The sequence below is a fragment of the Aethina tumida genome, chromosome 5, assembly GCF_024364675.1.
Source record: "Aethina tumida isolate Nest 87 chromosome 5, icAetTumi1.1, whole genome shotgun sequence".
Classification (NCBI taxonomy): Eukaryota; Metazoa; Arthropoda; class Insecta; order Coleoptera; family Nitidulidae; genus Aethina; species Aethina tumida.
Window position 1 is genome coordinate 27,076,912 of NC_065439.1, and position 26,286 is coordinate 27,103,197.

Here is a 26,286-nt window from a genome sequence, read left to right on the forward strand (position 1 = left end):
CGGCCATTCAATCACCGACCTCGCCATCCTCCTGCTGGGCGATCTTTCGCAGGAACGCCGTTCCTAAGTCGCCGATATTAAATGTTCGGGATCGGTGCCGTCCATTGAAACTGCCCGACGACCTGTCTCTCTAAATCAACGACATGATGCCACCCTGAATCGAACCGGTCCATCTCGGAAATATTGCCTTTGACATCGGTCATATTTTTTCTATTATATTGAGGGCCTGAGAAACCTACACGTTCCTGGGGTGAACTTGTTTGGTTGATTATAAACAGACACAGGAGTTGCCACAATATTTTTAAATAATATAATACGTTGAAAACTTCTTTGTTGAGGGATTAGATGATATTTTGTTAGTCATCCTCGAAGAAAATTGATGTTTGAGGAACGTATTGTGCGTAATCGTTTCCCAGCCCGTGTCGTACGTATTTAATCTTTTAGGAAGAAAATTTGAGTAGATAAAAGCGTGACGGTGGATGGGCGTGCGAGGCGGTGGAGCGGGCGCGAACGAATGTAGTACACCGGGGGTGGTAGGAACGTAAAGGAAGCCGTCAGTGAGGAAATGGGATTTATGTTGTCAAGACGCGATTGATTGATTGCTCCTCGGATGAATTATGCCCCGAGTCGATTGGATTACTTCTAATGGTCCTGAGGAGTGTCCATTTCCAACCGCCGTCTAGATACCGTTGCTCCCTCCCCCCCGAAGCCGACCCCCAAGGAGGTGGTCTGACCTCTCAGGGATTATCACCTGCAATTTCCAATTTATCATCCGGACGCGGTACTTAATCTTAACGCTAATTCACTGCTCGAACGGACCCCGAAAACCGACCCCCAATTTACACCGGGTCGCTTTTTATTATTGACTGCAATCCGCAGGGTAATTGGCTGACTCAATCAGGGTCTGGCGCCCACCATATATCATCCACTGCCCCTACGCACTTAAATAAATTACAATACATTTGTAACACACAATAAACTCTTATTTTTTAACTTATAATTTAAAACTAGAGTCTTTTGAAGTGGATTATTTGAATTTTCTGAATTAGCTTGATTTAAAATTATTTTCAATATGTTTTATTTCAGTTAGACGGTTGGTATATTAAACTTTCTTCCAAAAAACGCATTTTGTGGTTGTCCATTTGTTTATCTGCTTTTAGTACTATAATATGCCTCAAAAAATACTTTTTTCTGAAGAATTTTGCCAGTATAATTTTTATTTATGAACATAAGAATCTCAATAAGTTGCAGTGGCCTCCACCTTCACCAGATTGCAGTCTAATTGAACACAACAGACAAGTTTGAGATAATTCAAACTACCCCCTTTAAAAGTAATATATTAAAATATTGTTAGGAATATTTTTAATAATACACATTAATTTGTAGTATGAAATGTTTAGAAATGTTGACTTTAACGTCCAACAAAACACAAATTGTTCCATCATCCAAAATTGACTGTGCCCGGCCCCGCAGCGTGCACTCACAAACTCTCTAAATTTTATCATAAAAGTATACATGAATAAATAAATAATAAAACAGGTGCATCCCCACATATTCCTGTTCGAATGATTTTTACCGTGTCCGTAAAAGTTTTAAGTGACATGCATCGACTGCAACTTTTCGGCGTCCCGAGCATAAAGCTTTCATATATTTGTAATCTCTTAGACGTAATAAATATTCATGATGCGAATTGAGCAAGTTGAACTTCCAGTTCGTGGCTCTCAATAGGGAACTGATTAAAATTACGAGTGGCCAGATAATATAAGCCCAGCGCCGGCTGAACGCTAATAGTTTCGGGTCAAGTGTCTGGGCAAAAAAGTCCCGGGCTAAATATGCACGGCCGCACCAGAACTCGCCGCCCAGGTCCACCATTAATTTCCTCGCCGGCTTCAAAGACGACACAAAAAATCACTTTTCACAAACGCCGTTCAATACGCCTCACTATCTGTCCATCACACTCGGAATAAAAATTCTTGGGTGGGTCGCGTCGGGGATGCTTTTCAACTAGACAATGAAAAGTCCCGAAGAATTTGTGACAACACTATCAAACACTAACAGAACAGTGGCTGCAGGGACCGAGATTGCTTTTAAATGAGAGCGGAAACAAGAGAGATTGTTTCTTTGAAATAGGGACATAAGTTTCCTGTTCTGTGTTCTATCGGGAGGAGGATTTGTATTGGTGGCAATATAAACGTTGCTGAGTTTAAATTATAATAAATTTTCTGCACTCTCAAAAAGGATATTGTTACTATTACACGCCTCTTCCAACAAGTACAGGTTTTACTCTTCAGACTTTTTGTAGCAATTTAATTTATTTAATTAACATGTTTTGCCTGAGTAATTTGTGGATAATGAAGAGAAGATTGGAGTGGAAATGAGGGAAGGCCTTAACAGTCCAGAATCGTTATAAGCCGGGACGAATTCAATTAGTCTTCGTACTTCCGACATCCTTGACTACCTACATACATGTCCATCGAATTTGCTGGCAAATGAAATACGTAATAGAAATATAGCCGATGTCAAAACTGTTCGGCAATTTGAGTTCACTTTAAATTGCCTTATTAGGAAAAGAAGAAAGGATAAATTGACAGGAATCATCGTTCCATTTTCTGTCAGACTAACTTTGTACATAAAATCACATTTACAAAGTTGCATTCGAGTGTTAAACAACATCGGCCATAATACAAACGTTGTTGAGTAACCATCCAATTTCTGTGAGGCAAAAGTTAATTTCGGAAAAATCAAATAAGCTCCGCAGCGTTCAAGAAAACAGTTTATTCCCCAATAAAGCATCACGGAATACGGATATACGACACAGCCCGGAATATCTTAAGGTCCAAGTCGGGTACGGAGCCGGCAGAGGGCGCACCGCATTATGCATGCATTTCCCAGCGCACCACTATTTTACATTTTTAATAGAAAACGTCGCTTTTAATCCGCCTGTTTATTGTGTTTTATCTTCGCTCATTGTTTTTTATTTCGGACCCGTCCCTATACCCGCCGAATAACGCTACGTGTGACACCGAAATTGTTTCAAATTAAAACGTTTGTAGTTTCGCTCATGTTTATGGGGATTTACCGCATCTCAGTGACACTTTAATACGCGACCTCCCGAAAAAAAAAACTGCCGCGCTTTTGTCGAGTGTGTTCCGCTACCATCTACTTGTCAATTTAAACAACAGTTATGTCCCCATAAAAAAAATTCCAATAAATTTATATTTATAGTTCATAGTTCATTTATATTTTATGTATAAGACATTTTCCTCATCCAAAAAATGAGGTAAATTGCAAAATTTGATTTTAGATAAAAACGTATTTCCAACAGACCAGATGCTTGAAAAGGAGAAAATTGTTGCTGTAAAGTGATATCCATTATTCCATGCCAAAATTAATTACAATTTTACTGATTATCAAGAGCATATGTGTGAGAATGTACAGCCAACCCAAATGGACCCTTAATTGGACTACATCTTGTACATATTAAAAGAAGAAAAATGTGAACTATTTTGGAAAGACTGAGGTTTATTTGTATCCATGAATCAGGAATACAGTAAATTATGGTCTAGACAAAGTCGGAAGAAGAAACATGAGAACCATTTTGGAAATACTGAGGTTTATTTGAATCCATGAATTTGGAATACAGTGAATAATGGTCTAGATAAATTCAGAAGATTAAGAAAGCTTTAAAATCATTATATTTGTAATATTTTGGTCTAGATCCTTCTTTGATTCAAGAAGTTAATTATATCTGCTATTTCTAGTTTCATACTTCATTCATTTATTTATACAAATAAAAATGTAATGACCCCATCCTGTCCATTTGTAGCCAACCCAAATGTTCCTTAATTGGACCATTTTGGAAAGACTGAGGTTTATTTGTATCCATGAATCAGGAATACAGTAAATTATGGTCTAGACAAAGTCAGAAGATTAAGAAAACTTTAAAATCATTATATTTGGTCTAAACCCTTCTTTTGTACAAAGAAGTTAATTATATCTGCTATTTTCAGTTTCATACTTCATTTATTTATTAATACAAAAAAATGTAATAATCCCATCCTGTCTATTTATATTAAATATATCTTATTATATTCATAATTTCACATTCTTCATTTTTTATACAATAAAATTATGATGATCCCACCTCGTTCATTTATAATATTATAAGTATACGCATTTCTTTAAGGAGATAATCGATTGAACGTTAACTTTTTGCCAACCTGTATCATACATCATCTGGCAAAATGCCCAATCAGATCCGAAGTATCGTCCCATTTCAATAGAATGTTAGGCCCGGCATATTAATATCCCCCGACGTATTGATCAACCTAATGCACATTTCCCTCCCGCGATTTTCGATTCCGATATTACAATTTCGGGTTTAATTTCCTTCTGCTTGCTTAAGCAATATTGCGTGGTTGCCGTCGAACGTACCTTTTTTCCGGTCGCCCGTCGAAATGTATTAATATTTGGCGAGCGACTCCCGATCCGGTACGTGCCAAGGCCCGAATCAATTATTTTTTTTTTTTTTTTCGGCCGTGTTGATTCGATGGAAACGCGAAAATTCGGCTGTCAGTGTAATCAGGATAATGTTGGCTCACGCCATAGGTATTCATTCAATTGTCCGGGCCCCGCCATTTTACCGGGGGAATGCCGAATTGATGCCGGATTTTGTCGATTTTCAATTAAACGGAATGGAGTAAGATTACATGTATAAAAAAAACATAAGCATGAATATTTTATTCGTTCGTTCAGTCCGTGGCATTTCTCTTTTGAATTTTAATACGACCAAATTATAAAAGTTGAAAATTACATACATGAAGGTAGTTTATTCATTTCAGTTTTATTTTACTCAGGAGTATAAAGGATGGAATTAGTTTATGGAAGCATAATTACTAAAGTATAATTTGTTCACAAGGAAAATACTATTTTTCATTTAATTATGCAGATAAAAACTACTACTAATTACTTTGAACTTTGCGGTAAATAAAAGTAATTATGTTTTAATTTTAATTTATTAAATTGGTGTTTGATATCAGTTAACTTCTGTTAAAACTCTTTGTGACTAAATATTTTGGCATGCTTAGACCTTTATATTTACTACATATATTTACAATATATTTTCAGTATTAATGGAGTTGCAAAATTGAAATTAATGTGGCGCCATCCGGTAAATGTTTTATGTATAATTGACCTAAGCATGCGCAATGATATTATAATTAGTACAGCGCCATCTAGTGCATGTTTTACAAATTTTTACAGTATTATAATCAAATCTCATTTAAATGACAGCAAATTAATAAAAAAACTAATAATGGTGCTTGATTTGATCTTTATACCAACATAAAATAATAAATTTAAAAAATCCCCAGGCAAGTTTAAATGAAATCTTGAGAAAAATCTCCATTATCCAATAAAGCCCAAACACGCTTTGCGTCCGGGCTCCGAAATCTGTTTAAGAATGTCGTTCCAGTGTATTTTTTGCCGGGCCCCGTATCATTTTATCATCCATCGAGCATCTGCAATCAGCCGAATGGATTCGCCGGCACCGCCGCCAAAGCGGGGGCTCCGTCGGTGCACGAACCGAAAAAAAAAAAAAAGTGGAAGAGTATTGCACATTTCGGCGGCCGCCCTTTCAATAAGCCTAAGCCGCCCGTATTACTATTTCGATCAAATCATGCGGTTTATGTCGGATATTCACTGGCTGGCTCCCATCCGAATTGGATGTGGATTAGCCCCGCGATATGAGCGCACTTCTGATTGTATCAGCGGTGCCGAGGAAGCAATACGGCTAATATTTCCACTGCCGCTGGGGAATATTTTTGGGATTGCCGCGTCGATTCTTATCTTCTCGTACAAGTGACGATGTTTGATTTATTTAAAACGCAGAGCCGGATTTCGGTTCACTGTTCACGATTTGTCCCGCCATCGGGCTGATCCAATTTAAAATTGTTCGAAATTTAAATCTGTAACAACGAACTATTAAAATTTTTCTATTTATCCAGTTTTGAGTTATTTGACGTTGAGCTTGAAAAAGGAGCGCGGCGGCGGACTTTTTGCACTTTATTAATTCAGCGCATTGTGTTATCGGAACTTTACTGCACCAACAAATCCCCCAAAAAACAGAGAAGCTCCGAAACCATAAATCGAAGAATTACCGAGTTAATCGCGCCTATAAATATCCGTGTAGCAGATTAGCAAAATTGAAAATTTACATTCGTTCCCGCATGCAAATACAATTTTTAGTGGTAATTAAAATGATCCTTTTGAGAGTGTCCCGGCGGGATGGAACGCCGGGTCCGGGTGGACGGGGGTACCAGGGGGGTCGTGTACGGTTCCTGTGCCGAACTCATTATGAAGTATAATGCGAGTCTGCAAGGCGGGATTAAGCTCTTGTCCTTATTCGAATGTGGACAGATTAATAATTCCGGACCAACTCGGACTCCGGGTGTCCCGTTGAATAGTAACGGCATGGAGCGTTGTGTAATATTCGCGATATGTATGTCTGTGTTGTGTCCTGTTGTCCCCGTCGCAATGATGTTATCTCTAGTTTGCATTAACTGCCACTGATTTAATACGAACATGATACTCCGAATCTCGGTGTTTCTAAGATTTACATTTGCAGAAGATTTTGGACGAGTTTGATGGTTGATAACAAAATTTGTGGTGTTTAGTCCAACTACAGTTTCACACATACGTGTTTTATACAATAAATAATTGAAATAATTCTTCTCAGATTAATAAACGTCATAATTAAGGTGACAAAACAGTTAGACAATTATTAAATTAATATTATGCCATTTGTGATATCCCATCCTCCAAACTTGTCATTACAGATGTGCTTAGATTTTTATCCCCTCTTTAAATAAAATACTTAAAAATGTTCATTTCATTTAAATTTAATAATCATCAATTTCTGCAACTATTTATAATGAAAATAATATAAATTTATAAATTTAATAGTGGTACCACTTTCTTCAAACATGTCCTTACATTTACATTTTGTTTTTAGCCCTTCTTACTATTTAAAAATATTTTTATCCTTATTAGTAGTATATGATATACTTAAAAATGATTTGGTACTATATATTTGAATAAAGAAATATTCATACGTTTTAACATAATACATTATATATCATCATTTTTCCACTGAGAGGTATGATCAGATATTTTTAATCGCTGAGTATATCCTTAATTACGTAAATCTAAATTTTCATCAATTTCTGCAATGTTTTATGATAAAAGGTAATTAAATTTATAAATTTAATTGTGGTACCACCTTCTTCAAACTTGTTCTTACATTTATATTTTGTGTTTTTCTCTTCTTACTATTTAAAATTATTTTTATCCTTATTAATAGTACATGAATTACTTAAAATTGATTTGGTAGTACATATTTTAATAAAGAAATATTCATACTTCTTAACATAATACATTATATATCATCATTTTTCCACTGGGAGGTATGGTCAGATATTTTTAATCGCTGAGTATATCCTTAATTACGTAAATCTAAATTTTCATCAATTTCTGCAATGTTTTATGATAAAAAGAAATTAAATTTATAAATTTAATTGTGGTACCACTTTCTTCAAACTTGTCCTTACATTTATATTTTGTTTTTACTTCTTCCTATTATTTAAAAACATTTTTATTCTTAGTAATAATATTTGAAATACTTAAAAATGATTTGATGCTACATATTTTAATATAGTATATGAAATACTTAAAAATGATTTGGTAGTACATATTTTAATAAAGAAATATTCATACTTCTTAACATAATACATTATATATCATCATTTTTCCACTGGGAGGTATGGTCAGATATTTTTAATCGCTGAGTATATCCTTAATTACGTAAATCTAAATTTTCATCAATTTCTGCAATGTTTTATGATAAAAGGAAATTAAATTTATAAATTTAATTGTGGTACCACTTTCTTCAAACTTGTCCTTACATTTATATTTTGTTTTTACTTCTTCCTATTATTTAAAAACATTTTTATTCTTAGTAATAGTATTTGAAATACTTAAAAATGATTTGATGCTACATATTTTAATATAGTATATGAAATACTTAAAAATGATTTGGTAGTACATATTTTAATAAAGAAATATTCATACTTCTTAACATAATACATTATATATCATCATTTTTCCACTGGGAGGTATGGTCAGATATTTTTAATCGCTGAGTATATCCTTAATTACGTAAATCTAAATTTTCATCAATTTCTGCAATGTTTTATGATAAAAGGAAATTAAATTTATAAATTTAATTGTGGTACCACCTTCTTCAAACTTGTTCTTACATTCATATTTTGTTTTTTCCTCTTCTTACTACTTAAAATTATTTTTATCATTATTAATAGTATATGAATTACTTAAAATTGATTTGGTACTACATAAAGAAATATTTATAATCCATAACATAATTATATATTGTATGTCATCATTTCTCAAGGGAGGGACACGGTCAATCATTTATTATCACCGAGTATATACCATAATTACATAAAACCAAATTTTCATCATTGTTTTACAGGGAAAGCAAATTAAATATTTAAATTTGATTGGTTATGACTTTTTGTAATCCACGTTTTATACATTTGTAATATCCCGAAGGTAAATATTAACAAATTTGATTTTCCACGCATTTTATTCTGGCAATAACACCGGTGCGGGTCCGCCGGCGGTATTATTAATAAAAATGCATTCCGCGATAAAGTAAAGAACACGGGGGTTCGGAAAATATATTCGGTTGGGTTTTCAATTTTCCGAATCAAAGAAGCCGTTGCAGACCGCGTAGCAGGCAAGCAAGCAAAGAGTGAGGCATTCGGTAAACCTCTTCAATATTGCAGAGCGTCACGAGCCACCTCGAACCCCTCACGGATTTTCCGCCCTCAGTTCGAGCCGGAATAAAAAAAAATACACACACACACACGTACAAAAACGGACCGGGTTCCATATTCCAATTCACAATTTATATATTGAGTTGATTCGTTCAATTTTTAACGCCGCGCCATTCGATATTCACGTGGAAGCGCCCTTTTCAAATGTTTGCCATTTATCTAAAATTCATGTAATGTATATGCTCGGTAAATATGGCTTTACCGTTTTACCCACTGTCGGATTGAAAGTAGTGCGCGTAAATATTTACGGATAAAATAGCGATTTCCATCATTACATTCCAATAAATTTTATGCTTACTGTTATTACTGTTCGTCTTTAACGCAATTTGTATTTGTACTGCATCGTTTGCTAACTTTAATGATGTACTCTGTACACCATAAGTTGATACTCTGGAAATTACAACCATTGTTGCAACGTATCTAGTAAATTTATGTGTCAAACACGACTATTAATAGGTCCCTGATTTAATTCCCAACCCATTTTCATGTCTAAATGTTTTTACAAAATAGTAGGAATACATTAAACGATATCTACGCTGATTTTCACAAAGTCCTCAACATTATTTATGCGTGTAATATCTATTATAACGTCATTTTATTAAATCTATGAAGATTTTATTAAAGCTCCCAACATTATTTGTATGTCTGTTATCTTCAGGATGACATTTATTTCTCCTAATGTTACTTTATCATTATATATACTGATTTTATTAAAGTTCTCAACACCATTTATGTGTCTGATCTCTTCAGGATGTCACCTATCTCTCGTAATATCCCTTTATCATTATCTATGATGATTTAGCTAAAGCTCTGAACATCATTTTTGTGTCTGATATCTTCAAAATTACAGCTATTCCCCATAACTTCATTTTACCATTGTCTATGATGATTTTATTAAAGCTTTTAACACAATTTATGTCTAATATCTTCAAGATATTAGCTATCATTCATAATATCACTTTACCATTATTTATGATGATTTTGCTAAAGCTCTCAACATCATTTATGTGTCTGGTATCTTCAGGGTGACAGCTATTCCTCGTAACTGCACTTTACCATTATTTATGATTATTTTAATAAACCTCACAACATCATTTATTTGTCTAATATCTTCAGAATGTCAGCTATCCCTTGTAACTTGACTTTACCATTGTCTGTACTGATTTTATTAAAGCTCTCAACATCATTTATATATCTGATATCTTCAGGATGTCACATATCTCTCGTAACATCACTTTATCATTGTCTATGATGATTTAGTTAAAGCTCTGAACATCATTTTTGTGTCAGATATTTTTAAAATTACAGCTATCCTTCGTAACATCACTTGACCATTGTCTATGATGATTTTATTAAAGCTTTTAACACCATTTGTATCTGATATCTTCAGGATGTTAGCAGCCTCTTGTAACTATGATGAAGTAATGTGTCACCTCTCAATGGTGGTACTAACCAAGGACTTATTGATCGACTAACAGTCTGTCCACCACAAGTTGATACTTTGGAAATTACAACCATTGTTGCGTCGCCGTCCCCCCAATTTGCATGTCAAAGGGATAATAACTTATTCGATTAAAAACTTCTCCACGTAGAAATTGGAGGCAGTGTACTGTGCGTTTTCGCGATCTCCTCTTCGTTGCCGAGATTCGTCTGGGCGCTATCTGTCGGACGCAGCGCGAAATTAGCATAATCGGATAAGGACTGCGAGAGGGGGGGGGGATCATTATGACGGCCAGATTACGACGACTTGATATTAAACCCGGCGGCAACAATGGTCATCGCACTAAATTAGTTCCGATACGGATCTGCAATTGTTATTTGACGTTTATGCGTTTTGAATTACGGCCGGACGCGCCTCGCCACAATCTATTAAAGCGTCGTCCGTCCCGGACCGCCGTCGAAAAAATCCCCGAGGATCCACTCAAGGACCCGAAATTTAAAATCCGACAACGGAATAATTTGCCCGCGCACCGAGCGAAAATAATTAAAGCGAGGCCGTATTCTGAATTGAATTATGCCCGTATGACGTTGATAAATATACATTGGTTTTCTGTGCGAGATTTTATATCGCAAACCTCCGTGTAGAGTAGTGAAGAGTGTTTACTCCAGGGGCTTTGTTCCTACGCTGTTTCTGTTCTATTCTTCACCAGAATATACATGAAAGTTACATATGGAGTAGCTTGTTATTGCCGTCTTGTCTTCGGTTCTACTTCGTGCAGGGCGGGACGCGCACAATTTTGCACCCTTCAACGTTACTTCTTCGTACTTCAAAATTACGTACGATGCATTAATTAACGAAGCGTTGCCGATGTTAAATTTTGATTAAAATACGTTCGATACTTACTTTAATTAATCCGCACGTCGTTAAATCCTGAGCAAAGTTATATGAAATAAATGTGTGATTAAGTCTTTCAGGGCCAATTTCTAACACCCATAATTATTAATATTAATGGTACTGAAATAAATGAAGCGTCATCTAATGGCATAGTCAGACCTCTTCTATCAAACTAATTACTTAGAAGTTTATAAACTTTTAAACAAATTTATCAATCAATCAATATTATCAATATTATCTTCCTATTGAATTAGTTGTTTTCATGTGAACCAACTCAATTATAATGATGATAAAATCACAAACTTGTCTTATTGTGAGTAAAATACTTACTTTAATTTGACATATTTATAATAGATGGCGCCACATTTAGTTCTTTGGTAATGCGCATGTCAGCAATAGGAGTATAGTGTCTGACCAAAAATTACAGTCCAAAAATATTTCTACAGGCAGGGACTATCTAAAGTCTGCCCCATTTTCTCTCATGGCTTTTTTACCAGATTTTATTTATTTAATTATTACCAAGGTCTTTTTAAGTACTTGAGCACGTTTAGAAATTATAAAAGTGATTCTAGTTATAATTTCAAAATGTGATTATCCTTCTTAAAAAAAATAGTACAACTAAAATAAAAGTAACACAATTTTTATGTTATTTCATTAAATAATATATACAGGTGTCTCACTAAGATATTTTAAGAAAGCCTTGAATGCTAAAAAATTATATATTTAATTGAAAATCAAATTATTTTATTAAAAAATCGTAAATTCAAATATCATACAATCCTTCTAATTACCTTTATTCGCAAAAATTTCACTAGATGGTGCTCCAATGACATCAATTGCGCATGCCCAAGATTAAAAAGCATCATAATAAGTATAACCAATAAAAATTATTCAGGTTCAGTTTGATAAATTATATTAATGATAATTTACTATATAATATTTTTATTTATGTTTAACAGTATTAATAAATTTTAACTTTGTTGGGTATAAATCTAATATTTCAGGAAAATATTGTTGAAAGGATATCCATAATTGATTAGTATTTGTGCAGCGTGGATTCGTTGGGAGTCCCGCTCTGTATTTTCGAGCGATGCCGGTAACAAACCCCATACGACCTTAAGAAGTTTAATATTGTTAGTTCACTGGTAACGCCACACCTTTACGTACACTCTCACATTTTTATTCCTTTTAAATTCAATTTTCCTTTGCAACTTTCATGGATGAATGAGAATCTAAATTTATATATGAATTATTTATGTTTAACGAAACGGGAACGTTTTTTTTTCCGTGTGGGGTAGTTTTAAATAATTGTAATAAATTTTGTGGGGGCCAACTAAAACATAAATCGATGTTCATTTGAGCTAAAGAGGTCAATTATTGAGTGTAAATCCATAAAATACCGAATCCCAGTCTCACACTGAGTGATTAAAAAATATCCATATCAATTTACCCTTTTTTTAATGCTCTTAAAGCCTTTAATCTGACTCTTTTTCTATAAATAACACGCTAGTTATTTTAAAATTTATGCGCATTAGCCAAATTGAATTGTACTGTTCTTTCTGGTCGAGAGCGTTTAATCGCGTTAGCATTATGTTTCAGGAAAATTTATATATTAAATTAAAAACCATCCGTTGTTATCACGTAAAATCGGACCGTTACGCGACACGTCGGTCCAGATTCCGGTTTAAAACCCCCAAAAACCGGCAAAACAATCCATGTTTTCCGCCGTAATTAAAATAAATTCCGAGGCTCGCAGTTAATGGCCGCGCAATTTTACCCTAATATCGACACCGTACTTCCAGCGCGTCCACCGAACAATGTATCTAATAGGAAATTAATTGACGGCGGCACGTTAGCATCAATTAAAAACAATTTAAGAAAATCGTTCGCGTTTTTGTCGAGCGTATCTCCTTAACGTTGTGCGACTCGTCTCGTTCCGTCGGCCTGCAATTTATTACTAATCAGGATTCATTAAAATGTCATTAAGAAAGCGTTCCGCGGAGATCGCGACAGGCGGCCACGAGAGCGCGTCCCGTCCGCCCGCTTTTTACCGGGCCGACCGGAAATTCCGCGACCGACTTCCGGCGCTTTCTTATATATGCCCCCGCTGAATTCTGGCATTTTAATAAGCCGGGGGCTTGCGTGTGTCCGCCGAGATTCGCTTCGCTTTTATTAAAATATTTAAATTGGACGGGGGCCGCGCCAGAATTCCGTGGCCCGCCAAATCAACAGATGGCACGAGATGTGGAAATTAATTACACGAATTTCTAATTTTTAAATGGATATTACCATAATTACTCAAAGTAATTCAAACAGGAGAATATTTTAAGACATGTGATCAATATTAAAGATGATCATGCGCACTGGAATTAAAATTGATGTGGCGACATCTAATGTTTAATAGATAAATTTCACTATAGATTCTCAGCCTGTTTAGGAAAATGAGTGCCGAAAATTTAACCACGGGTAAAATAATAACTTTCTCAAGTAGTTTTTTTGAAAATATCATATTTTGGATTATTTTTAATCTTTTTTACTATATGCTACTGGAATGTTTAAGAAAAAATAATTTTAAATTTTATGAAAAATGGTTTATTTAGTCATCTAATATTATTATAATACATAGTTATAAATGATTTATTTATTTGCACACTTTTATACTCCAGTGGTGGGATAGTAAAAACCTAAAAAAATAAGTCCAAAATAAGGATTTTTCGCAAAAAATGTATTTGAGAAAGTTATTGCTTTTAACGAGTTTAACCCGTGGTTAAATTTTAGACACTCAATATTTTAACACATGTGATCAATATTAAAGATTAGGCTTTTATAATTGTCCTTGAAAGGTTAATATGATCATGCGCACTGGAATTAAAATGAAGATGGCGACATCTAGTGTTCAATAGCTAAATTTCACTATAGATTCAACAGTAGTCTTATATTTTTATAATTAGAAGTAGTAAAATTATACACTAATTAGAAAAACAATATTTTTTAAGATGTCTCGTAACAATTATAAATAAAAACCTATTTTTAAATAAATATACAAAGAGTATATACGTTTATTTTTCACGTTTTCAGAAAACATTAATAATAATCAATAATAATTGGTATGGTTTGTTAATTATTAGATTATTAATAAAAATAGTTTAAAAAAAATAGGCAATCAAATTAAATTAATTATTAAATTCCTGCAACTAAGATACGTTATTTTTAATATCACTTAATGCATCAAAAATAACCATTAAGAATCAGTAAATTATACCGTTCGCAGCAGTTTTACGACCATTAAAAATAAAGGAATGGAACAATAAAAACGAGGTCTCTGTTTATTAAAACGCATACAGATATTTATTCGCAGGAAACGTAATAAACAACGTGCAACATATCTGCCGATAAACCGAATAAATCCCCAATTGATCCAGACCGGAGACCGGGAGACATCTCCGGCGAAACCAATCAAACCTCATGTGCATCTGGTATAATTCCGCAATAAAACCGCACGGTTTCGCACGATAATTCAGGCCGCGCTTTCCTGAAAATTATTTCTCGTAACGGGCGCGATTTATGCCGGCAATAATTCCGACCGTTTCAGGAATTATGCGTCGGTCTTTGTTTCTTGGAACGAGTGCAGTTTTCCTCTGTGTATGTGTGTGCGCCCAGTTCCTTATAAGGCGGTCGAAAGGATAAGAATATCATTTTGCTCGCGAGATGATGCCGGGCAGATATAGTCAAATGGACTCGTCGTAAATCCAGAATCATGAACGGTTACGTTCTGTAACTAATACGTTCTTTATGGAAATCAAGGACTGTTTCCACATCATACTCTCCGGCTTCGGTCGGATTGTTTGTGTGTTTCGATGTTTGTTTTGCCATTAGTTTTTCGAACGGACTGCGAAACCGTATTTTTCCGCAGAACCCGCGTTCGTTACGAACAACATCATCTATTTTTAAATGTATCGCAGTAACATTTTCACTATGTTTGCTACAATTATTACATCAGGAGTTTCATTAACCATGTAATCAGTAAACACGGAGAAATATTTGGTTACATAATAGTATCGATTTTACAACTTGATTTTTACTCTTACATTATAACAGTGAAGCATTTTTTCTATATACCTTTTCCTTTACATTTTTGAAAATGTTGAAAGTTTGTAATTTATTTAATTTAGAATATTTAAATATAGATTATACATATATTAAAAAATATATAAAATATATGTTTAATAATATTTAAAATCATAGAATAACTTGATCCAATAATTAAAAAATCATTAGAGATTGAATTTGAAATAATTCAATTTAATACTGAAATAACTGAATTATTTGGAAAGGTGAAATAATTAAATAAACTTTGAATACACATAATAAATCAAGAATTTTTAATGTATAAAAAATTGGATTAGAAGTTACTTAAAAAACTATTATTTTGTCGAAAAAACTGAAAATTTTTAATTAAAAATAATAAAATATATATTTTCAAAAATTGAATCAAATAATTAATCTCTTTCTTATATTAGGAATTGCTTAAAAATTTAAGTTACAGTCAAATGATAATATTTAAAATTAGAAGTTGTGCCAAATATGTAATATCAACAGATAAATTAAATATGTTGCAATAAGTTTAAAAAAAATTATTACTTATTTATAAAATATTAAATAAATTAAATCACTGAAAAGTTGAAAAATTGATATAATAAAAAAACTAAATAAACATAATAAATCAAAAATTTTTAAATAATTAGATCTATATTTTCTTAAAATAATAATAAAGATATAATTAAAAAAATCAAATTAAATAATTATTTAATTGTAATTATAAATGACAAAATATTTAATAATATTTGAAAAAACTGAAAATTTCTAATTAAAATTAGTAAATATGTAATTAACAAAATTAAATCAATTATGAATAAAATAGTAAGATTTTTAATGTATAATTAAATAGATATACTCGTAAATTTTCTTAAAATAATAAAAATATTCAAAAAACCTGTAAATTTTTAATCAAAAGTATTCAAAAATAATAAATATAATTAAACAATGAATTATTTGAAAAGCAATACTAAATCGGAAAAACTGTATTACTTTAAGAAAAAAAATATTCAAAAATAATAAAGTATATAATTATATAATAATATATATAATAATCATATTAAATAATTGCTTAATTTTTTTATTACATTTTAGAATACGTTATAAAATAAAATAACAAAATAATTAAAACAAAATGCCTTAAAAAATGTTGATTAATTGAAATTATTATTGATATTATTGATATTATTATTATTTATCTAAAAACGTAACGTTAAAAAAAAATAATTGTCCCCAATAAATGTGAGTTTTCGAATATAGTAGAGACTTTGGAAAAGAAATCAAATTATTTCACTATACAAAATTTTAAAAAAGAATTAATTTATTCAAATACAAAAATACCTTAAATGTTGATTAATTGGTATTACTAATATTCAATTATTTATCATTACAATTAAAACGTTTAAAAAAAAATAATTATCCCACAATAAATGTAAATTTTCAAATATTTAGAATATATATTTTGGAAAACGAACAAATAATTTTATCATACAATTTTTTTAAAAAATATAGAAATCTTTCTTTTTGTTATAAATCTGGATTTTACATTTTTGATTTTAAAGCAATTTCTATATTTTTAAACAATATTTCAGACAGACAACATATATTTAAAGAGAGGATTAAATTCTGAAATTGTTTAACAGAATCATAATGAAATTAAATTATGCGTCAATTTTTTGGGTGCACATTGAATGTTAGAACAACGGCAATCAACAGTGATAAACAGCGCACAGCAATGGAATCAGTAAACCAAATTTAGTAATTTACAAACGCATTGTGGAGCGGCGAAGTCGGAGGGAAATAAATTGCGGAGGAACAGGAAAACAAGTAAAATTAGTGGAAGCAGGCGTAACAAATTCGGCGGTCGTGCGTTCGTTTCAGGTTGCCGAAACCAATAATAAATAGTGTTGCCGTTCAATTTTAATCATTCTCATTAGTGCCGCGGCCGCGTATGGGCGGCGCATTGTGACATTTCATTACTGAACTATTAACTTTCTGAAATGTTATATTGTCAGCGCGTTGCGGGATTAAAATAAACAAACCGACATCGGGACCGAAACCGAATTGTTACCAACGTTTTGATACATTGTTATGTGCCCCCGAACGTGGATGCGGGATGCAATTTGTGCCGGACAATGTGCCGCTAATCTCGCCAATTTACTGCACGCACTTGGAAAATAAAAACGCTGCCCCCGACAATAAATGCGCCATCGGTTCGCGAACGAACGAATTATCAACGTTTTATATTAGTTTTATTCGGACACTTAAAAACGTGAAATAAAACGGGGCCGTTGTTGCATCGGTCACGGCTTAAAAAGTTGAAATTGACGTTTTCACTGTCATATCGTATTTGTCGCAGGCCCACGCCGGGGTAAAAGGCGTCAAAAGGCAAAGGGTCAAACAAATGAGCTGGATATAATTATGCAAATATACAAGTAATAAAGGCAAATATTTAATGTAAATACGAGCCCGTGTAAATTGAAAATAATTAAGTGTACATGCCAGGTAACGATAATACGGGCGCATTATCATAAATTTTCATATTCGCTACACGGCAATTTTGCTTAGATCGTAAAATTATTTTTCAAATAGTATCTGATACAATTTCTCTATTATTTTATGTCTTGTCATTTATGCTTCGGCCTATTAACATACCGAATGTGGTCTTAATCTACAATCTAGCGCATACTAAATGCCTGCTATGCATTTAAATTATTAATGGACTTCGTAAACAAAACTTGTGTTGTTATAAATCTTAGGGCAAATTTGCTTTGTGTCAATGACTTGTATGATTTATGGTGACGGACGAATCCGGGTGGTCTCAACCTCCACCCAGTCCAACTAATATTTATCACAATGAAAAAAAATATTTCAATTATTTTCAAGTGGTTTTGTTAAAAACTTTATTAACAAATATAATAATTAGAAGCTTTTAAAAATCTTGATAAATTGGAATTATTATTATTCAATCAATTACCATTATAATCCAAATCTGAGTATTTAATTATTTAACATTAAAATCGAATATGAGTATTTAAATTTATAAATAAAATATTAATTTAGGAAAAGAGTCAATACAGTTCATTACCTTAAAAATTTTGATTAATTAATATTATTTTTCCTTCAAATTATGATAATTTTATTCCTAAAAATGTTTTCAATATAAAAAATTAAGTTATTTAAAAAAACTAATAATCATTCGAAAAAACTGTAAAATTTTAATAAAAAATCATTTAAAAATATATAATTAAATATATAGAATTAAATAATTATTTAATTTTTTTAATACGTATATTCAATTGTTTTCAAATGTTTAAATAAAAAGGTACATTAAATTTACGTTATTAAAAATTTCTAATTTTCATATTTTCCTTCAAATTATTATGATAATTTTATTCCTAAAAATGTTTTCAATATAAAAAATTAAGTTATTTAAAAAAACTAATAATCATATATATAAGTATATAATTAAATATATCGAATTAAATAATTACTTATTTTTTTTAATATGTATTTTCAATTGTTTTCAAATGTCTAAATAAAAAGGAATATTAAATTTACGTTATTTAAAATATCTAATTTTCATATTTTATCATAAAATCAAAAAAAAAAAAAAAAAAAATAAGAAAATATTTATTGTAAGAATCCTAAAAATGTTTAAAAATAAAATAATAAACCCTCTCTCTGAATTCTGAGGAAATTACAAAGGATCATGGACAATTACTTATTTTTACAGAATTTGTTGGAAAAATGATTAAAAAAATCTTTTCTTAAAAGTTTTAAAAATTATAAAACAAAATATAGTAATTGACTTTATTTTAAAACATTAAAAATTTATTCTTTATCATTATCATTTAAATTATTTTTTTATCAGAAATATTATTTTTTATTGTAATAATGGTAATTTTTATTACTTTAATACCCAATTATAAATTTTTTAAATTATATTTTTAATTGAAAGGGAATCAAATCATTTTACCATGCAATTTATTTTAAAAATAATCGAAAAAAAAACCTAAATTTTTTATTATTCAAATAGAAAAATTCCTTTAAAAATTTTGATTAATTGGAATTATTATTATTTAACTACATATAAGAAATTATTTTTCTTTGAAATTATGGTAATTTTTATTACTTTAATATTTACTTAACAGTTATTCAACAAAATTGTATTTTTAATTGAAAAATACAAAAAAATTTAAATGATTTATCCCTAAAAATGTTAAAAAAAATTGTAAATCCTCCCACTAAAATGCCGAGGAAATTACAAATAATAATTAGTTACTTCTACAGAATAAAAATCTCCAGAATTTGTTGAAAATATTAAAAAATCTTTCCTCAAAAGTTTTAAATATTATAAACAAATGTAGAGACCATTGTCTTGTATTATTTATGTTAAAATGTAAAATAAAACAAAATATAGTAACTGCATTTATTTTAAAACTTTAAAATTTATTTAATTATTATTTCATAATTATTTAAATTATTTTTTTAAGAAATATTATTTTTCATTCTAATTATGATCATTTTTATTTTTATTACTTTAATACTCAACTACAATTTTTTTAAATTATATTTTTAATTGTAAAGGAATCAAATCATTTTACTATTTAAAGAAAATAATAATAAAAAAATTAAATTATTCAAATAGTTCTTTCTCATAATTCTCATAAATCATTATTTATTTTTTTTTTTTGTGATTATAATTCTTAATTTTTATACTACACTATTATTCAAACATTTAATCATAAAATCATTATCATTTTCATTAATTGGAATTGTCATTACTCAATTATGTATAAGAAATATCAAATTATGATAATTTTTAAATAAGAAAAAAAATTCCAAAATTGTTTGGAGTAACACATTTTATATTATAAAATAATACCCCACGCACAGACAGTATGTTTTTATACTGTAGTGCCGTTGCCAATTTTTTCTGCCTTACTTTCCTCAGGCAATATGTTTCGTATTTACTGGAATAGACGCACATGTTTGCATTATCTCGACATCATTCACATGTGCGCCTTTAAAACGTCCCGAAAGACTGACTTATATTTAAAGAAAGTATTTTTCGTGCGACGTCTCGAGTATGCCATGAAACCGTAATAAATTTTTGCAGCAATAAAATTAAATTTATATTGCCCATTGATTGGTATAAAATTATGTACAAAGTAATTCTTTTCATCGCTCCACTTTATTGACGGAAATAAATCTGTGAAACTTCACCAAATGCTCGGTAAATGTTTATTGCTGGTCGGAATAAATAAATCATGAACACAATCCGACCTCGGAGCCTTGAAAATAACTTTATGTTGTTCTTAACTTGTTAACGTTGCATTATTGACGGATATTAAGTTTATCAAAAATAGGCGTACCTCCAACAAATCAATAGATATTCCGGATTTTGTGGGGAATTCGGGGTTCATTATTTATACATAAAACGGTTAATTCGGTTAATCCAGTTAGACAAACTAATACATCAATTTAATCTGGGGCTAACAGCGCTTTATTTAAATATTTTACGTTCATCCTTTTAATGCCGCACTGTTTTAGTTAATTTAATAGGAACGCGTTAGAATATACATAACCGGCTGACCAGAATTACAAATATTGATTGAGGATTTAATAATAATTTGCTAAATCAATTGTTATCAATTTAAACGTGGCTGATATCACGCTGTACTAACTAATTCCGGCGGTTTGAGGCAGGCACGTCACGTTAGCAATAATTTCACCACAAACATCGGTCTTTTTAGAGAAAAATCTGCAGAAATTTACCGCAAAACAAATGTACCGTCTTATCGCCGGCAGGAATCGAGGACAGTAAATAAACTGAAAAGGCAAAGTACATGTACGGTAATGCGGAGATACTCAAATATAAATTGTGCAGCAATTTCTGTAATGTTGCACGAGTTACGGACAACAAATTTATGTCAAACGATCAAAACACTTATATATGTTGGGTACGTGCGGCAATATTCTTCAATATTTGTATTCTTCCACTTTTACGGGCGCCATAGCAAATAGTGGAATCGTGCCCGGCTGCCGGCTGAGGACGGAGCCCGTCCGTTCGACGGGAAAATTGCCGCCCCCAGGTGCATGCACACGGCAAATATCAGCCGGGTTGCAGCCGGGTTGCAGCCGGCCCCCCCGAACCTGCGACGCGACGGCAATTCCGGCCCTTTTAATCGGGTTCGAGACGGTAATTCGGTAAATTAGATTCAAGCCCGCCCGTCAACCGTTTATGAATTTTCGCGTGTGTATGCGGGCATTGTTAAAAAGTAACAGATCAGAAGCGATTTGCATACCATCACCGGGAACGAGGTGTTCGAGTGGGAAAATGAAAATGTAAATTAACACTTTAAATTATAATCTATCTTCATTTTAACACTAAAACAAATACAAATTATATAATTTATAATACTAATAATTGTGGCGCATCCACCATAACTTTAACTAAAATTTATAACCCCAAAATGAAATTGTTTATTCTATTATTTGGATTAACAACTACTCCTGGAAATTTAAACGGAAATTTTCTTCGAATTTTCTATTGATCAAAATAAATAAATTAATTATTACTATATTTTTATAAATGTATATTTCAAATATTATGAAATTTTCTTTTGAAAACCCATATTAAAATCTAAAGTCTCTAAAAATTGAATAAAAAAACATTTCCCAAGAGTTATAAAAATTGTAAATAATGAAGACCTTATATTATTTAAGTTTAAATGTAAAATAAGACAAAGTATAATAAGTTGCTTTATTTAATTACAATTAAAATATCATTCTATTTTTAAATTATTATCATGTATATTATTTTTTGTAAGAAATATTGTATTTCTTTACTTTAATATTTTCAAAATTATATTTTAAAGACCGAAAAATATTTTTCAAATGTTTAAAAACTTGTATTATTTATATTTAAATGTAAAATTAAACAGAAAATAACTGCTTTATTTTATTACAGTCACATGTAATTTTTTATAAGAAGTATTGTATTGTATTAATATTAAAATTTAAAAGAATAGTGGACAATATTTATTTTTGTAGAACGACAATCTTTAGAATTTGTCCAAAAAATTATAAAATAACAATTCTCAAATTTAAATGTAAAATAGAACAAAATATATATGTAATTTGATTCATTTAATAATAATTTTATTTTATTATTTATATTATTATTTATAAATAAGAAGAAATATAATTTTTCTTTCAAATTATAATAAATTTTATTTATTAATTTAATTTTTTCAAAATTGTATTTTTAAATGAAAAATACATAAAAAAATAAAAATTTTTCCCCAAAAATATTTGAAAATAAAATTATAAATCCTCCCTCTTGACAATTACTTATTTTTAAAGTATGAAAACCTTAAGAATTTGTTCAAAAAATTATTAAAAAAATTCTCAAGTTTTAAAAATTATAAATAAATGTACCTTTATATTATTTATATTTAAATGTAAAAAAATAGTAATATCCTTTATTTTATAACAGTTAAAATGTTAATTTTCTTTCAAATTATGATAATTTTGAGCAAAATTGTGTTTTTAAATGAAAAACTTGTATGGTTTTTTCCCTAAAAATATGAAATATGAAAATAAAGTTACAATTACTTATTTTTGCAGAACGAAAATCTTTAGTTGTTTTTTCCTTAAAATGAAATTATAAATCCTTCCCCTAAAATATTGAGAAAATATCAAAGGATAATGGACATTTACTTATTTTTGCAGAATGTTTTTGAAGATAATCTTTACAATTTGTTGAAAAAATTATTAAAAAACATTCCTCAAAAATTCTAAAAATTATAAATAAATAATGAGATCCCAGTCTTATATTATTTATGTTTAAATATAAAATTAAACAAAATATTGTAATTTGTTTTATTTTATTACAATTTTCGATTCAAATTTCAATTTATTATTATTTTTTATAAGAAATATTATTTTTCTTTCAAAATATGGTAATTTTTATTTCTTTTATATTCCCAAAATTGTATTTTAAACTCAAAAATATGTATAAAAAATTAAAATTTCAATGACTTTTTCCAAGAAAATAAATACTGAAATACTGAGGAAATTACAAAGCTTTCTGGACAATTACCTATTTCGGTAGAACGAAATTCTGTAGAATTTGTTGAAAAATTATTAAAAAACTATTCTCAAATGTTTTAAAAATTATCAATAAATCAGCCTTGTGATATTTATGTTAAAATGTAAAACAAACAAAAATATAGTAACTTGCTTTATTTAATTACATTAAAAAATTTGTTCAATTTTTATTTTACTATCATTTATATTATTTTTTATAAGAAACATTATTTTTTATTCTAATTACGGCAATTTTTATAATAAACGAAATATGAAAATAAATTTAAAAGGCTTTTATCTCAGTAATGTTTAAAAATGAAACTGTAAATTCCCCCTCAGAAATACTGAGGAAATTACAAAAGCTAAGTGACAATCACTTATTTCTGCAGAACGAAGCCGGTCCATCATGAACCCGAAGTTTTTAAGAACTATCAGTGAGACTAAAACAGTTCGACGTTTAAAGGAAAACTCCGCGAATCGGTCCTAATTAATAGAAAGGGGCCCATTATTTACTGTCAAAACGCGCTTATTTTTCCGTCGCTCCCCGGAAAGTAAAGTAATTAACGGAAATCCCCGCGCTAAGTGAGTATAAACAAAGTTTGTCAGGTCGGCCGTATTTCGGGGCAGACCGAGAACTTCAGTCACTACCAGATAGTCTCAGTCCGAATCTATTAAGAAGACGATACGTCAAAAAGGAGCGAGAAATGGTGGTGGGAAAACTTTATCGGGACATCATCACATCGAGCGAACCAACTGAACAACCCACCAAAGCTCGGCCCACTGTCCTGTCCCTCGTAACTGGGCTTCGGGTTCTCGCGTCTTAACTTGCCACACTAGACATAGGGCCGTGGATTAATCTGCAGGCTTCAATGAGCACCGCTTTAATTAAAATTAATCATTTTACACTCGTCCAATTATTTTAGAGGACTTAGGACATATTTTCCCCTGACGAGGGTTGTCGATTAATTTTCTCGGGCGCAGAGACCAGGAAAAACTAGATGAAGTTAACAAGTTTCAACAGCCTTGCTGCGTTCACTTCATTAAAATATCATCAGGGGGTTATAGAAAATTTATCTGCTTCAATTTTAAGGAAACATTATAATAACTTCTCGTACAATTCTAATATTATATTAGTTAGTTAAGCCACAGTAATCGTAATTAATACTATAAGTAAGTTAAATGGAAAATGGAATTTAAGTTTAAGTTGTTCAGTTAGTTTTCTTCGATGTGGTAGCTAATATTCGTATAGGACTTACCTAGACCGCCTTGTAGCAGGGTCCTTCATCACCATGACCTCGGTTATGTCTCCATATTTACTAAAGTACTCTCGTAAACTTTCTGCAAAAAAAATACTAATTAGCCATATTCTAACACAATCGTAAAAGCTGTTCAAAAGGAAATTAAAATAAATGAGGTAACGTTAATATTTAATTTATATTTTAATTATTTATATAAAAAAGTGTCTTACATATAGATAATATTTTTATATTAATTAAAAATAAAAAAAAACTGTTTTTTTTTGCTTTTCTAGCAGAGATTGTCCACTAAAATAAGTTTTTAATTATTATTGAAAGTAGTTTATATATTTTTTAAATTATATTTCAAATATTTACATTAAACAAAAAATTAAATTTTTTTTTTATAAAATTTTAAAATTAAAATATCATATATATAAAATAAATTGTATTTTATTCCTTTATACGAATGAAATATAATACTAATTTTCTCTTAATAATTATTGGAATCTGGATTTTTGTATATTTGTATTGTATATATTTCTTGTAAGGATCAGTGAGTAAAATATTTCTATAATTCTTATTGAATATATTCTTTAAAATGCAAATTTATTATATATAAAAATGATTTAATGATGTAATTTTTACAAGACAAAAAATATTTTATATTTCATTTACCTAAAAACATATTTAAATAAAAAAATTCAAAATATTAAAGTTTTTTATATTTTCAAAATTAAAAAATCATACCCATAAAACATCAATTAATTAAACACTTGTGTAACACTTCTGAATGGGATTATCCAGAAAATTAGACTTTTAATTATTACTGACAACAATATATATTTTTTAAGTTGTAAATGTAAAAATATACAAAGTATTATTATAATTTATTTAAATAGAATTTTAATTATTTACATATTTAAATAAAAAAATAATTTTTTGTTGAAATTTTAAAATTAAAATATACTGACAAAATAAATGGTGCCTTGTTCTTTTATATGCATGAAATATAAAACTAATTTTCTTTTGATAGATTCGTGGATTGTATGGAGATAAAGGCAAGATAAACATAAATATTTTTTCCAAAGCACAAATCCTCGAGCGTATTAACACGCTCACAATGGCTAAAAGTATATTTCAATTTGAACGTTAGAGGGGCATTTGTCATGTTTGCAGCATAAAAATATTTTATTATTTTATGTTCCGCCATAAATTATCAGAAAAGGGCTCTTATGTAAACCAAGTTTTGATAAAACGTTCACGGTTTTTAGATTTAAAACACTTTCGAGAGTTACACCGTATGAAATCACGATACGGTATAAAAATAATATATTGTTGCAATTGTGGAAACTTTCAGATTTACAGGCTATTACACACAAACATTAATTTCCACTAGACTTGGAAAACTTTTATAACGGTTTTAAAATTAACAACTGAACTCGTAAATGCAATAGGCTTCGCCTTTTTTCAGTTTTCAAAAAGGAAACTGCAAAATACATATACTTCCACTCATCACGATAAACTCAATCATAAAAGCTACAAGAAAATTCTTAAGTTTAAAGGAAAAAAGGCAGTAAACTGTTAACTCGACGATTACAGATCAGAA

At 30.3% G+C, this 26,286-nt stretch overlaps 1 protein-coding gene across 7 annotated transcripts in view; it reads right to left on the minus strand.

Annotated features, from left to right (window-relative positions):
* LOC109603456 (RNA-binding protein Musashi homolog Rbp6) overlaps nucleotides 1-26,286 on the minus strand; it is a 419,447-nt gene that overhangs the window by 220,101 nt on the left and 173,060 nt on the right. For all 7 annotated transcript variants that reach the window (XM_049967660.1, XM_049967666.1, XM_049967661.1 and 4 more), the window contains one exon: nucleotides 24,699-24,780. In XM_049967660.1, the coding sequence (XP_049823617.1) occupies nucleotides 24,699-24,780 (82 nt within the window). The remainder of the gene's footprint in view (nucleotides 1-24,698; nucleotides 24,781-26,286) is intronic.